At 43.7% G+C, this 14203-nt stretch overlaps 1 protein-coding gene across 5 annotated transcripts in view; it reads right to left on the minus strand.

Annotated features, from left to right (window-relative positions):
• Positions 1-14203, minus strand: part of JPH1 (junctophilin 1) — an 87951-nt gene that overhangs the window by 10385 nt on the left and 63363 nt on the right. For all 5 annotated transcript variants that reach the window (XM_043880490.1, XM_043880491.1, XM_043880492.1 and 2 more), the window contains one exon: positions 9541-9659. In XM_043880490.1, coding sequence (XP_043736425.1) covers positions 9541-9659 — 119 coding nt within the window. The remainder of the gene's footprint in view (positions 1-9540; positions 9660-14203) is intronic.

Below are 14203 nucleotides of genomic sequence, written 5' to 3' on the forward strand. Positions count from 1 at the left end.
GCATCTACACTGGAGGAGAACATGCAAATAACCATAATGACCCTTCATCAAAGGAGCATTTAAACCACCCAGTTAGAAACAAACACCGAAGTGTAGGTTACACTTTACAGGATAACTTACTCAGAGGCCCTTCAGAGTCTGGCTTTGCATCGGCCTTGTTTCTGCAGGCATCAGAGTCAAGACAAGCCAGTTGTCTTTGGCTCTGCAGTCTCAAGACTTTTTTCCTGAGTACTTTAGAATTGTTTAACAATCACATGTTATTTTTATAAAAAAGAATCCTGTTTTTAAAAAGGGACCCTGGTGCATTGTTATTTTATGGGCAGGTTTTGGGGGAGAGTAAGGAGAACTTGCACCACAAGACTGTCCCACCAGCTGTGAGCACTTCAGGAGGCCAGCATCCAGAGAAGGGAGTCTCTGCAGACCTCAGATGTGCTCCAAGGCAATGCCCTTCTGTCCAGGTACTCTCCGCTCCCCCAGTAGCCTCCCCTGTAGAGCCTTTGGCCACCGCTTCACCCAGCCACCATTTCTCATCAAAGGAAATCAAATCAAGGTCACCCAGTCCAACTGGCCTTCTTCTCTGCAAATGGGAGGTAGCTGACTGTATCACCTCTGGGGTATCCAAGGGAGAACTCACCCACCAACTTGCTTACAGGGACTGACCAGCTCTTGTCAACTCCAGAGCACTGCCTCTATTAACGTCCCTTCCTGCCTCCATGCCCAGCCCTCACCCCAGGTGGGGCTGAAAGACAATTATCCTTGATTGTTAAAAATGCATACTACTTCCATCAACAGATGAATGGATAAAGGAGAGGTTTAGACACACAAAACTGACAAAAGAATGAAATTTTGCCATTTATGGCCACATGGATGGACTCGGAGGGCATGATGCTAAGTGAAATAAGTCAGAGAAAGACAAATACCATATGTTATCCCTTATATGTGGAATAAAAAAATTTGACATATAAGGGATAGCATTTGTCTTTCTCTGACTAATTTCACTTAGCATCATGAATGTGGGAAACTAGCAGACTCACAGGTATAGAGAACAATCTTGTGGTTACCAGTGGAGAGGAAGGGACAGGCAGTGCAGGGGTGGGGGAGTGGGAGATACAAACTATAGGTGGTTAAGACAGGCTCAAGGATGTACTGTACACCAAGGAGAACACAGCTAATATCTTGGAATAACTGTAAATGGAAAATAACCTTTAAAAATTGTATAAAAATAAATGAAAAAAAATAAAAAACCTACTACCGACTAGTCACTGCTCTTCCTGTGACGATCTGAATAATTATTTATTGTGAGATGGCCATTTATTATACAAGGTGTTTTCCAAAGTGTTAAGCCTCACCAACATCCTAGCAAGCGGGCATTATCCTGATTTTACTGATATAGAAACAGCTGCAGTGGCTGAAAAACCCAAAGTCACACAGCTCCTGTGGATCCTTAAGATAAAATATCACGCAACATGTAATATAACATATTAAGCCCAGAAACGAGAATTCCTGAGGGCCCACATTTATAGGTTGCACTAAGGGACAAAAGCATAAGAGTTCTATCTCATAGTCCATCCTGCAGAAGATAAAGCCACCACTCAGCGTTCCAACTTCCCAAACAGGTCAAGATCACATGCCGACAGTCAAGATTTACCTTTCTAAACTTAAGGTTAAGTACTCTCTTTACAAAACTTGGCAATTTTCTTTTAAATCCACTAACTATGGCAGGATGAATTCTTGGCACAGAGAAAGGTATCCTGCTTGGCTAGCCCATCCCTTCTCCAGGCGAATCTTCCCGGCCCAGGAATCGAACCAGGGTCTCCTGCACTGCAGGCAGACTCTTTACCAGCGGAGCTATCAGGGAAGCCCGAAGAAAAAGAGGCAACTGCAATTATTCAAAAGGTGCTGTTTTTCTTTCCAGCTCCTTCCTTGGGGCTCTGACTAGACCATTACCACCAAGAGAAAGACGAGTTAGCAGCAGCCCTGGAAGCAGATGTTTTTCAACAGGCTTGTCCTGACTTTCAAAAACCCACGAAGAGAATTAACCCTGGTTTTTGATGGAGAAGTCCCTCATCTACTGCAGACTTAATTTTACACAACACCCCCTCCGCAGTACACTGATGGCATATTTTCTCTCACCCTTCAATGCCACATTTCATCAGACTTTGGTTTCACTTGTGCTTCACTTTCATTCAATTTTAGAGCATGACTGAAATACCCATCTAGGCATAATAGTAAGTGTTCCGTGCAAAGGTAATTAGTGGTCAAGACACTTAAAGCCAATGGATTTTCCCCTTAAAGTCACCTAACTCTGAAACACAAATTATAAAGTACTTTCAATGTCTTCAATCTAAGGGGTAAGTGCAAAAGTTATTTTTGCAGATCTTTCTATCTTAAGGCATATGAAAAGCTAATGTCTGACTTAAATACACACACCAAAAAGAACAGGAACAAAATAGACTCTGGCAGACATGGCTAGTTATACATTCTTAAAGTTGGGAGAAGAGAGTCACAGAACCACAGGAAATAAAGCTGTCACAAAGCCCGCATGCTTCAATTTGAAAATGTGAGACTGGAACGGCAACACTTAAAAGAGTTTAGGGTTTATCTGGGTAACCACTGGTCTCACCTGTGTCTACTGTGGAAAGCAGAGAAGCTGAAATGGGAACTGCTTTGACAGGTCCCAGCAACGTGACAGCTGCCAGCAAAGGATGAGACTGCTTAAATGCTAACAGCGGCAAGAGGTGGTTTATTTTGGAGGAAACTCAGTCAATTCAGTGATAGTGGGTCCCAGGAAAAGAATCTTTGTAAAAAAAAGTGATATGCTTTAGTTATCTGGAAAAAGAACAAAGACCTATAATACCTGAATACAAAGCCTAGTTTCAAATGTTCTTTGTAAAAAGTAAATAGATCTCCCCCTACCTCTTAATTTATGCCATTAAATAGGCCAGGCTGAGACTGATCTGGCTCTTGGAGGATTCTGTATCAATGGGCTTACAAAGCTATATTCTGAACGTATTCCACTGAATACGTATTTATATTGCTTATATTCCACTGAACGTATTTACTATGCTTATTAACTTTTTTTTTTTAATTTTATTTTTAAAAATTATTTATTTTTTTTATTAGTTGGAGGCTAATTACTTCACAACATTTCAGTGGGTTTTGTCATACATTGATATGAATCAGCTTATTAACTCTTAAATACCAATCTAGCCAACTCCTTTAGATCTGTAGACCTCTCATGCGTTGCTTCTTATCTTAAATGTCTTCAGAAAGGCATTTTTTACTTGTGCCCATCTTCTCAGACATGGTTTTCAGGCGTATTCATTCGGTTTTATCTACAGGGCTTCTGACGATACTCAGAATCTGTTGAGCTCAAAGAATTTCCTAGCACCACCTTTCAGATTAAAAACAAACAAAAATCTCCCAGCTTTACTACCCATTAAAAATTGGCTGGATGAGAGAATAAACGTACTTCAAAGCAGTGTTCCTCATGTGCTGCCTAGCAGAGGCACGTGAGGTGTGATTCCCAGAGAATTTAGTAAGTCCTAATTGAAGCCTAGAAATCTTGAGGTTTAATAAATGCTCCAGGTAACTCTAATGTAGCCAGAGCTGGCATTTAGAAGCATGGCAAGTTTGGGATGGACATGTACACACTGCTATATTTAAAGCAGATAACCAACAAGGAACTACTGTAGCGCACAGGGAACTCTGCTCAATGTTCTGTAATAACCTACATGGGAAAAGAATTTGAAAAAGAAGAGACACATGTATAACTGAATCACTTACGTGTGCACTTGAAACTAATACACCGTTAACCAACTATACTCCAATATAAAATGAAAATAAAAATAAATGAGAAAAAAAGACACCAGGGTGAGAGACCCTGAAATAAAGACTTCTGATTCCACACACACACACACAAAATTTGAACAGTATGGCCAGAAGTATGCTGACGAGAGCCAGACCTAACTCCAGCCTTCCTCACCTGCATCCAGCTGGAAATGGTTCCAATATGGCATAGTCAACTGGGGACTGGCCAGCTAAATGAGGATATAGACGTAGATTTTCCAGAGTAAGATGAAGTGCTTTTAAAACAAAATATTTAACATAACGTGGAGGGTAGAAGTTTTTCCTGGACAATTTTCTTGGAAGGCACATGGTGTGCCTGCTACTTGCTCTGTGTAGTAATGTGTGTCCGCGCTGTGATGCCAGCACCATAAAGCTGATTAGATGCAGCGGTTCATTAAAAAGACGGGTCAGAACATCGCCAGGGAGGAAATGATGACAAGTGTTAAGAGTTCTTGCAGTCAGCACTTTGGTCTGTTCTTATAGACGGTATTTCTGAGTCCTTAAGGGTGTTTCTGGGAAGAAGTCAGAGACAGGTCACCTGCTAACTGACGTGCCACACAACACAAAACACCAACGCTGAGCACACGTCAGGCCCCCACACCGAGAGGCTGTGAGCTACAGTTGGCATGAAGGCTCTGAACAGATACAGCACGTGGGAAACAGCAGGGCGTTCAGCTAGTTCTTCACAGGTGAGCCTTGGTGAAATGGTGGGGGGCACCACGAAGACCCCCCGGGGCAGTGCACATGCTTTGTAGCAACATCAGAAGTCATTACATGGAAATTAGATATTTTTGAGGAGGACTGTCAATCACTAAAAGAAGACCAGATTAAAAGGTTTTTAAAAAATCATACAACTGATGGCAGATCACTATTCTATGTGGAAAGAATGCCACTTTCCCATAGGACTTTAGGGTCCCATCCATTACTGTACTGCAACTTCTGAGAACACAACCACAGCACTCTGGTCTGCAAGTCGTAGGACACTCAGCCCAGGGTTGTGCACATGGCGGGCTTTCAGTGCCCGTATGTGTCGAATGGGATACAGTGGGATACACAGGTGGCAATAACCAGAAGTCCCATGCATTGCTAATTTTTCATCAACTAGTAGATTATTCCATTTCCCTTTCTCTATGAAAAAACATTATTCCAAATTTTGGGTCTGTAAAGTGAGTTTAGAAGTTATCTATCCCAGGAAACTTCTTTTTTCTTAACAAAAAGTACATATTAATAATGTGTGTTAGTGTGTCTGGCTCTTTGTGACCCCATGGACTGTAGCCTGCCAGGCTCCTCTGTCAGTGGGATTCCACAGGCAAAAGAATATGGAATTGTTGCCATTTCCTACTCCAAGGCATAGACAATTCTTAGGATGTCTAATTCATACCAGAAGTGTGAGCTTAGCTGACACTGTCTCAAAATAACCTATACCAAAAGACTTCACTTGAAGCAATCAACATATTCTATGCATGTGTGTGTAACATACATGCTCTTATACCATGAGCGCTTGTGTTTCCTTGCCCTCACAAATTCAGATGTTGAGGCCCTAACCCCCAATGTGATGTTACTTGGTGGTGGCGCCTTGGGGAGATAGTTTAGCTCATAAGGGGAGATTCTCATGAGTCTCATGGACTTAATGTTCTTATAAAATCTGGAAGAGACACCAGAGTTCTTGTCCTCCAGGTTCATGGACTGGGGAAAGGCTGTCTGCCAGCTGGGAAGAATCACCTGAACCCAATCATGTTAGCATCCAGATCCTGGAATTCCAGCTTCCAGAACTAAGAAAAATAAATGTCTGTTACGTAAGCCACCATGTCCATTGTATTTTGTTGTAGCAGCCCAAGTAGACCAATACGCATGCTTAAACCCAGGAAGACAAAGCTTGTGAGGCTGTTGCTTGGGTCACCTCCCAAGAGGGCTCTACATAATATAGTCACCTATACTATGTATATATAATATACTCTACGTAAGTATAGTCTACATAATATAGTCACATTCGATTTTTCCACCCATGACCAGTCACTCCCACAACTGATAAACATCACTTAAAATAAAAAACAAAATAAGGCATCTTGATGGAAAGGAAACTGAAACAGTGGGGGAAAAGAGCCATACACAGAGTTTCCCAATTACCCTTCGCCATGTCCAGCTCCCCACCACCTCCTCTGTGACCATCCCAAGTCCTGTCTCGGCTTTCCTGGCTCAGAAAGCCAGTTTCATCAGCCCTTTGAAGCCGCGCCATCCCTCAGGGCCGACTCCCATCGCCGAAGCTCACAAGACTGATGTGTGACACCAGAAGACCGATTCATCAGTTCACAATGAGCGAGGTAAATGTCACAAAGGCTGGGACCAGCACTGATGCCACCAGGGCATGCTCTCCCCACTGGCAGACCTCCACGAGAAGCTTGACCAAAATTAGAAGGTTACTGGTGACGGTGGAATCAAGACAGAGGCATGAGATGAATCAAGAATCCAATGGCATCAGGCTGAGCACGCCTGTTGCATCCATTTCCTCACTTGGATGATCTTGCCAATAGAGCCATACGCGGCTGGCTACCTCTCCCTGCGTCCTTCCCCATAACAAAACGTCCCTGCCAGTGCAACAATACTCCAAGGTTCTGGCCACAGCATCGCTCTCCTCTGGATAGCGTTCGAATGGACACAGCCTATTTTTGCCTCTGTGACTTTTTTTTTTTTAATACTACTTTGGGTGACCAACTCTTGGTAAGTTCTAATACACTAAATCAGGTTACAAGGAAATCCTGCTGAACCACAGACATACTACCTACCACGAATGATCACTTTATACATTCCTGTGCTCTCTCAAGGGCTCATTTTAACCCTCAGTTGTTGCTGCTCAGTTGCTAAGTCATGTCCGACTCTGCGACCCCATGGACAGCAGCACGCCAGGCCTCCCCGTCCCTCAACCACCTCCCGGAGTTCGCCCAAGTTCATGTCCATTTAACTCTCAGAGGGCAATCTTATTTCTAAGTTCTGGGGTTATGACTCACCGTGTCACTCTTACTCATGGCAATTTAGATTTCTGTGTGTGAATGCAATTATCTACACACACGTTCACATGCATCCACTTGAATGCTTTTTATTGTTATAACCAAGCCCTTTGAATGATAAAGCTATCCCGCATGACCACATTTTAAAATATTTATTTATTTGCCTGCACCAGGTCTTAGTTGCCGGGATGTGGGATCTAGTTCCTTGACCAGGATCGAACCCAGGCCCCCTGCATTGGGAGCACAGAGTCTTAACCACTGGACCACCAGTGAAGTCCCTTTTCTGTAGTTTTTAATTGAACAGTAGAATAGTAAAGATTTAAGCTAAAAAGTATAAAATTGAATTAAGATGGGAAACTTCTGAAAATACTGCCAGCTCCTGAAAAGAGGTAACTTACCATGAAAGTTCAAAATATTAGCTATGACAGACATCCTTTTTTCCAAGGGTTAACGACTTCTATGCACAACACATCCATTCCCAACAAAGGAAACATTTGTATCTGGGATATGTAAATGAAATGTGCAGTCTGACTCAGAAAAAGTACTTGAAAGCCCTTTCAGAAATGTCTATCCGATTTGATCACCCTGTGAAGAATGCACAGTGGAAAGCATGAGTTATGCTCCCTTGAGAAGATCAATAATACTCAGTAAAGAAAAGGCTTTTTATACAGTTGCCGAAGGTAGTGCTGGCTGTGGGTCAAAGGGGATTGCTGCCGTCCCCCCTTAGCTCCTGTCTCAAATAGACCCCTTGTCATCTCGTGCTACTCTGATGTATTCATTACTGAGGGACAACTGGCTTGTGTGACGCTGTTTTAGCTACGAAAGGGTGGAATGGCATTTTCTCACAATATTTTCCCCCCTCCTCCAATGCTTTCACGTCACAAAAGGCTTTTAAAAACCTTTTAGTCTGAAAAATTGAGATGACCTCCCCTATCACTTACCTTCTGTTAACACCTACTGGCAATCTCAGGGACCCTATCCCCAGTGAGGAGTGAACAAGGGAACCGAGAAATCACCATCTGCAGACAATAGCGAGTTTGTTTGCTTCCACAGCAGCTCAAGGCCAGGGCTGCTGCTTGAAGCTGCTTTGTCTCCTGACTGCCCAGCTGCTCCCAAGAGCATCACTGCTGCAAAGGGACAAGAGGGCCCCCCCTGGGTGGCTGAACCCCCTCTTCAGCTCTCACACCCTACAACAAGAAGTTCCCAACGTGCTTAGGTCCAGGGATGTGGGACTTTCCAGAGAAGCCTTTATTCCTACCCCCCAAAATGGAAAATTTCCCTTTCCTAATAAAACAAGTATGCATGAAATGATTTCAGTCGACCCACGGATGGGACACAAATGAAAATAAAACACAACACAAAGGATGCACCTGAAAGAAAACATCCATCGCCACTGGTTTCTCCTTTGAACCAAGTACAGAACTAGTTTCTCTATAGTAACTCAATCACTCTGTAACTGAACCCAGGCCTGTCCCAAAGCGCTCTCATAAAAACTGAGTCTTGTTAACAAGACTGTCTTTAACTGTCTTTTGCCTTTTACTGTCTTCACCCTTTACAGAAAAAAAAAATCCTGTCCTTTCTTTCTCATTCACTCATGCAACTTTCTAGCCAACTTTCTAGCTTTCACATGGAAGCTTTGCTCTTCTGTACACTGTGACTTACCTTGTTCATGTAGTCACACGGATGCCCTGTGGGTTCCAGTATTTTATCACCCTCACTGGAACCAAACAGGTATTGGACCCACGTGTTGTGCAGGGTGCTAGTTATCCAGCTTGATTAACAGAAACAATGTGGAAAAACTCTTCACCAAGAAAACAAATTTTGATACTTAGAAATTAAGAACATTTCTTTTAGTCTCTTTGCCTGGAAACCTGTTGATCCCTTGAATCAACAGGAAGTTGTTTCTAAAACAATGGAGAAACAACAAAATGGCAATCGCCACCTTTTCCTAGAACACATATTAAACATATCCCTATAACATCCTATATTAAAGAAAGGGATGGAAACAGTTTACTAGGAAAGCTCTAAGGAGTGATTAAATATTTAAACCTACTGTAAATTATCTCTTTACTGCTATGGTATAATGTTTGAGAGGCAGATGATCTGGGGTGATTTTGTGTGTGTGTGGTTGTCCCTTTCATTTCTTCTATCATGACATACATTCTCCTCTTAGTCTGTGCAGAGGCAACTATCTTTAAGTGGTGCATTTCTTTACATCCTTTGAGGTGTATTAAAAAAAATAGTACTTACTGGTTTCTTTGCTAATGTGATTGTTACAGATGCCTGATTTTGAGGTATTTGTTTTAGCACCTGTGATGGACCCGAAGACACTAACACAATTTCTTAGATCCTTCTTTTAGATTCTCATCTTGTTTATGCTAGCAGTTGCAAGTTTGCTGCTCTGGGTGGGAGGGGAGAAGGCGAGGGAGACGCTCTGGGGAAGAACAAGCCAGAACTCCAGCACCAACACTCAAGACTTCAGACATGTGTTACTCTAACTTCCCAATTTTTCTGCAATCCTGCTGAAATTCAGGGGGCACAGATCTTCAGACTATAAAGAAAAGCAGGCGAAAGGAAACCAGAGGCCACGTTCCTAGCTCCCCACCCCCTCCTATCGCAGCAGGTCCTACCTGCTCCTACCCGCCCCCAGCTCCCCACCCCCGACCAACAGCATCGCAGGTCCCACCTGGCTGGTAGAAGTCAGGCGACAGCTCTCGGGCCACAGCTCTCGCGATGTCACACTCCTGGCGGGCGGCCAGCGCGGCCTGGTCTGCGGCGTCCGCTTTGGCTCTCGCGTGGGCGGTCCTACGGGAGCACAGAGGGTGGGTCAGCAAGGGCGGCGCCCTGGTCATCACACAGGACCCGCCAATGGTCTACGGAGCAGGCGGGGCGGGGAAGCAATGCTCACGGTGACCCCGGCCCCACACCTGCCACAGGAAGTTCCGCACTCATTCCACTGTGAGACGTCAATGATAAAAAAGGAGGATGAACACCTGTGGGTTGCCTTGATCTTTCTTGCAAGGCTGACGAATGTGTATGGAAGTTATGCGCAGCTTAAGGCAAAGCTTGCTGTTCAAAACGTACAGGTTCAAATCCCCTATTGACTTTGGCCGGGGGTGGGGTTCTCCTTTTCTGTCCCCCAACCATGGAGAACAGGACTGGATCATGCGAATTAGTATACAGCCCACGGATTTCATTTCTCTGGTAGAGTCAATATAAGGATTTGAGTAAAAAAGATCTGCCCAGTGATGTGCTAGTAAAGAAGCTCTCTGGGGGGCAAAATAGTAAAACTCTGATCTGTAGCATCGACTGACTGCTTGTTTTAAAAATTAAAAAAAAAAAATTTTTTTTTTTTTTTTTGGCCATGCTACACACCATGTGGGATCTTAGCTCCTCCACCGGAGATTAAACTCCAGCCCCCTGCACTGGAAGTGAGGAGTCTTAACCACTGGACCACCAAGGAAGTGCCAGCACTGACTGATTTCTGTGGTGTATTGAAGACATGCTCCCAGCACAGCCAGGTCATGCTATCAGTGTGATTTGCTGAATGTGTAGTTGGGAGCAGATCTACACTGTGGGCTCCCCTCTGGGCCTGCCGGGACAATGTGCCCAGGAGGGTTCCAAGAAGCCCATTTAGTTGCTTTTTAGGCACATTTCTTGTGTGAAACAAAAAAGGAGAGAAGTGGCGCTGCAGAGGAGGAAAGGCGTCTACTGCTTTCAGTCTATCACCTTCTCCCTGGCCTGATTCCTTACCCACTGAAACCTCTGCTCTTTCTAGAGGACTAGGGCTGGGAGGAAGGAAGCAGGGGTTCCTCCCAGCCCTAGTGGGCCTCCCTGTAGCAAGACTCACGGAGACTGACATCTGCCTGCCCAAGAAGAGGGGCTTGGAGGCTGAGATTGGGTCAGCCACTTCCAAAGGAGATCTTGTCCAATTGGTATTTAGATGACGACCCTGGGCATCTACTTCTTATAATTTTATAAACTTCCTATTTTCTTTTATTAGTGCTAGGCAGGGCTATAATAACTAGTAGTAAAAGCTTAAGAGGAGTCTAAAAGAGGTGACTGCACTCATTTCAGAGAGAGCAGGAGAGGAAATGTTGGGAAATGGCATTGTGTCCTAGCCGGGGAGGACAGGGTCTGACCTGAGGACCTGGGGCTAAACGCTGGAGGCCCCATTCTCCAATTCCCTTCTCTAACTCCCTGCTCTCAGGCAGGGGCCCATTTCACTCCTACTTAGGACCTAGCTGAGCTTGGAGGCTTGCTGTACTATAATGTTAAGTGTCATGGAGATTTTTATTTTAGGGATTTTTTTTTCTTAATTTTGGTCCTCTACTATATTCCTACCCCTTCGTGTATCACAGCCTTGTCGTGGGGAAGGGGCTTGCATAACTCAATGAAGCCACGGGCCATGCTGTGCAGTCACCCAGGATGGACGGTCATAGTGAAGAGTTCTGACAACAGGTGGTCCACTGGAGGAGGAAATGACAACCCACTCTAGTATTCTTGCCTGGAGAACGCCATGGACAGTAGGAAAATGCAAGAAGATAAGACCTTGAGCCTCCAGGTTAGAAAGTGTGCAATATGCTACAGGGGAAGAGTGGAGGGCAATTACTAATAGCTTCAGTAAGAATGAATCGGCTGGGCCAAAATGGAAATGACACTCAGATGTGGATAAGTCTGGTGCTGAAAGTAAAGTCCAATGCTGTAAAGAGCAATATCGCATAGGAACCGGGAATGGTAGGTCCATGAATCAAGGTAAATTGGGCATGGTCAAGCAGGAGATGGCAAAGACTGAACATTGACATCTTAGGAATCAGTGAACTAAAATGGACAGGAATGGGTGAATTTAAATCAGATGACCATTGTATCTACTTCTGTGATCAAGACTTCCTTAGAAGAAATGGCTTCAAGCTAGGCTTCAGCAGTGTTTGAACAGAGAATTTCCAAATGTACAACCTGGTTTTCAAAGAGGCAGAGGAACCACAAAATCAAACTGCCAAATTTCAGTGGATCATGGAGAAAGCAAAGGAGTTTCAGAAAAAATCTATTTCTGTTTCATTGACTACACTAAAGGCTTTGAATGTGTGGACCACAACAAACTGCAGAAAATTCTTCAAGAGATGTGAGTACCTCACGATCTTATCTATCTCTTAACTTGTAAGCAGGTCAAAAAGCAACAGTAAGAACCAGACATGGAACAATGGACTAGTTCAAAATTGGGAAAGGAGTATGACAAGGCTGTATACTGTCATGTCACCCTGCTTATTAAACTTATATGCGGAGCATATCATGCAAAATGCCAAGCTGGATGAATCACAAGCTGGAATCCAGACTGCCAGGAGAAATATCAACAACCTCAGATATGCAGATGGTACCACTCTAATGGCAGAAAGTGAAGAGGAACTAAAGAACCTCCTGATGAGGGTGAAAAAGAAGACCACAAAAGCTGGTCTGAAACTTACCATTAAAAGACCAAGATCCTGACATCAGGTCCCATCACTTCATGGCAAACAGAAGGAGAAAAAGTGGAAGCAGTGACAGATTTTCCTTTCTTGGGCTCCAAAATCACTGTGGACTGTGACTGCAGCCACGGAAGTGAAAGATGGTTGCTCCTTGGAAGGAAAGCTATGGCAAACCTAGACAGTGTATTATAAGGCAGAGATTATCACTTTGCGGACAGAGGTCTGTATAGTCAAAGCTATGGTTTTTCAGTACTCGTGTACAGATGTGAGAGTTGGACCATAAAGAAAGCTGAGTGTCAAATTGATGCTTTAAACTGTGGTGCTGGAGAAGACTCTTGAGAGTCCTGTGGACTGTAAGGAGATCAAACCAGTCAACCCTGAATATTCACTGGAAAGACTATTGCTGAGGCTGAAGCGCCAATATTTTGGCCAACTGATGGGAAGAGCCGATTCATTGGAAAAGACCCAGATGCTGGGAAAGATTGAGGAAGAGGAGAAGAGGGCGGCAGAGGATGAAGATGGTTGGACAGCATCACCAACTCAATGGACATGAGTTTGAACAGACTCCAGCAGACAGTGGAGGACAGAGGAGAGCCTGTTGTGCTATATAGTCCATGGGTTGCAAAGAGCTGGCCATGACTTAAGGACTAAATAACAGCAACACCATATTCCCAAGGCACAGAACACTGCTTGGCACATAGTATTTATTGAGGGATCATTTCATAAAGAAAAGAATGAAGGATATTTTCTTAGGAACAGCTGGGTAGTCACTTAAAAATGAACGGATTGACAGAACTACAGAGACAGTAAATAGGTCAGCAGTTTCCAAGGGTTCGAGGTGAAAGCAGGTGAGGGATGAACAAGTGGATCACACAGAATACTTAGGGGGCTGAAACTATTCTGGATAATCCTCTAATGGGGGGGATACACGCATCATGCTCTTGTCATAACCCACTGAACTGTACAAAGAATGAACCCTAGCATACAGTACAGACTTTATAGTTAATATTAACATATCCGCATGGGTTCCTCAATTGTATCAAATGTACCCACTACTGTAAGATGTTAGTAACAAGGGGAATTGGGTGTGGATGTGGGCAGAGGAGGTATATAGAAACTCTGTACTTCCTGCTCAATTTTTTCTGTATACTTAAAACTGCTCTAAAAAATAAAGAGTATGAATTAAAATTGAATAAATCAAATTCATCAGAATGATTATTTATGAATTACAGAGGGTATTTTAGATGATCCCTGTTGACAGGGAATGGCGACAAGATCAAGAAGGTTAGGACATATTCCTAAAAACCCCCATGAGGAAGCCAACACTGATGAGGCTTTAGGTCCATGTGTTGGGCCTGAGACTCAGTGGATGCCCTCTCTTATGCTCTTTCAGTTTCTCAGAACCTCAACTCTTTTTTGTCCCCAGAATTATTTTCCATTTTATCTGCTATAGTTAGCTCAAGCCTAATTATGTCTAGGTACCATAATTAATGAAGCCACAAGAGTACAGTTATCCTGCCCTATAATAAAATCTGCTAGCCTTTCAATGATAAACTTACAAAACTCAAGTAATATTTATTCTGACTCAATCACAACCCACCACCATGGAGTCAAATAAATGGTGAAAGTATTTCCACCACTTCTGACAGTACGCTAAACTGGAAAACAGACAAACACGGCTTAACCTTTCTGTAAATATATTTTGGAAGCACTGCATCAGCGAAGCCTTAACCCTTTACTACTCGTTCTTTCCTGTAAGACCAGACAAGGGTGGTGGTGGGGGGGAGCTTTTCCACCGAGTGCCCCTCCCCGTGTCAGTGCTTCTGCATGACTGCCATGATGGTCAAAACCACAGTCAAGCCTGAAACCAGGTGTATGCCCAGGAGC

This window comes from Cervus elaphus, chromosome 21 (assembly GCF_910594005.1).
Source record: "Cervus elaphus chromosome 21, mCerEla1.1, whole genome shotgun sequence".
NCBI classification, from domain to species: domain Eukaryota; kingdom Metazoa; phylum Chordata; class Mammalia; order Artiodactyla; family Cervidae; genus Cervus; species Cervus elaphus.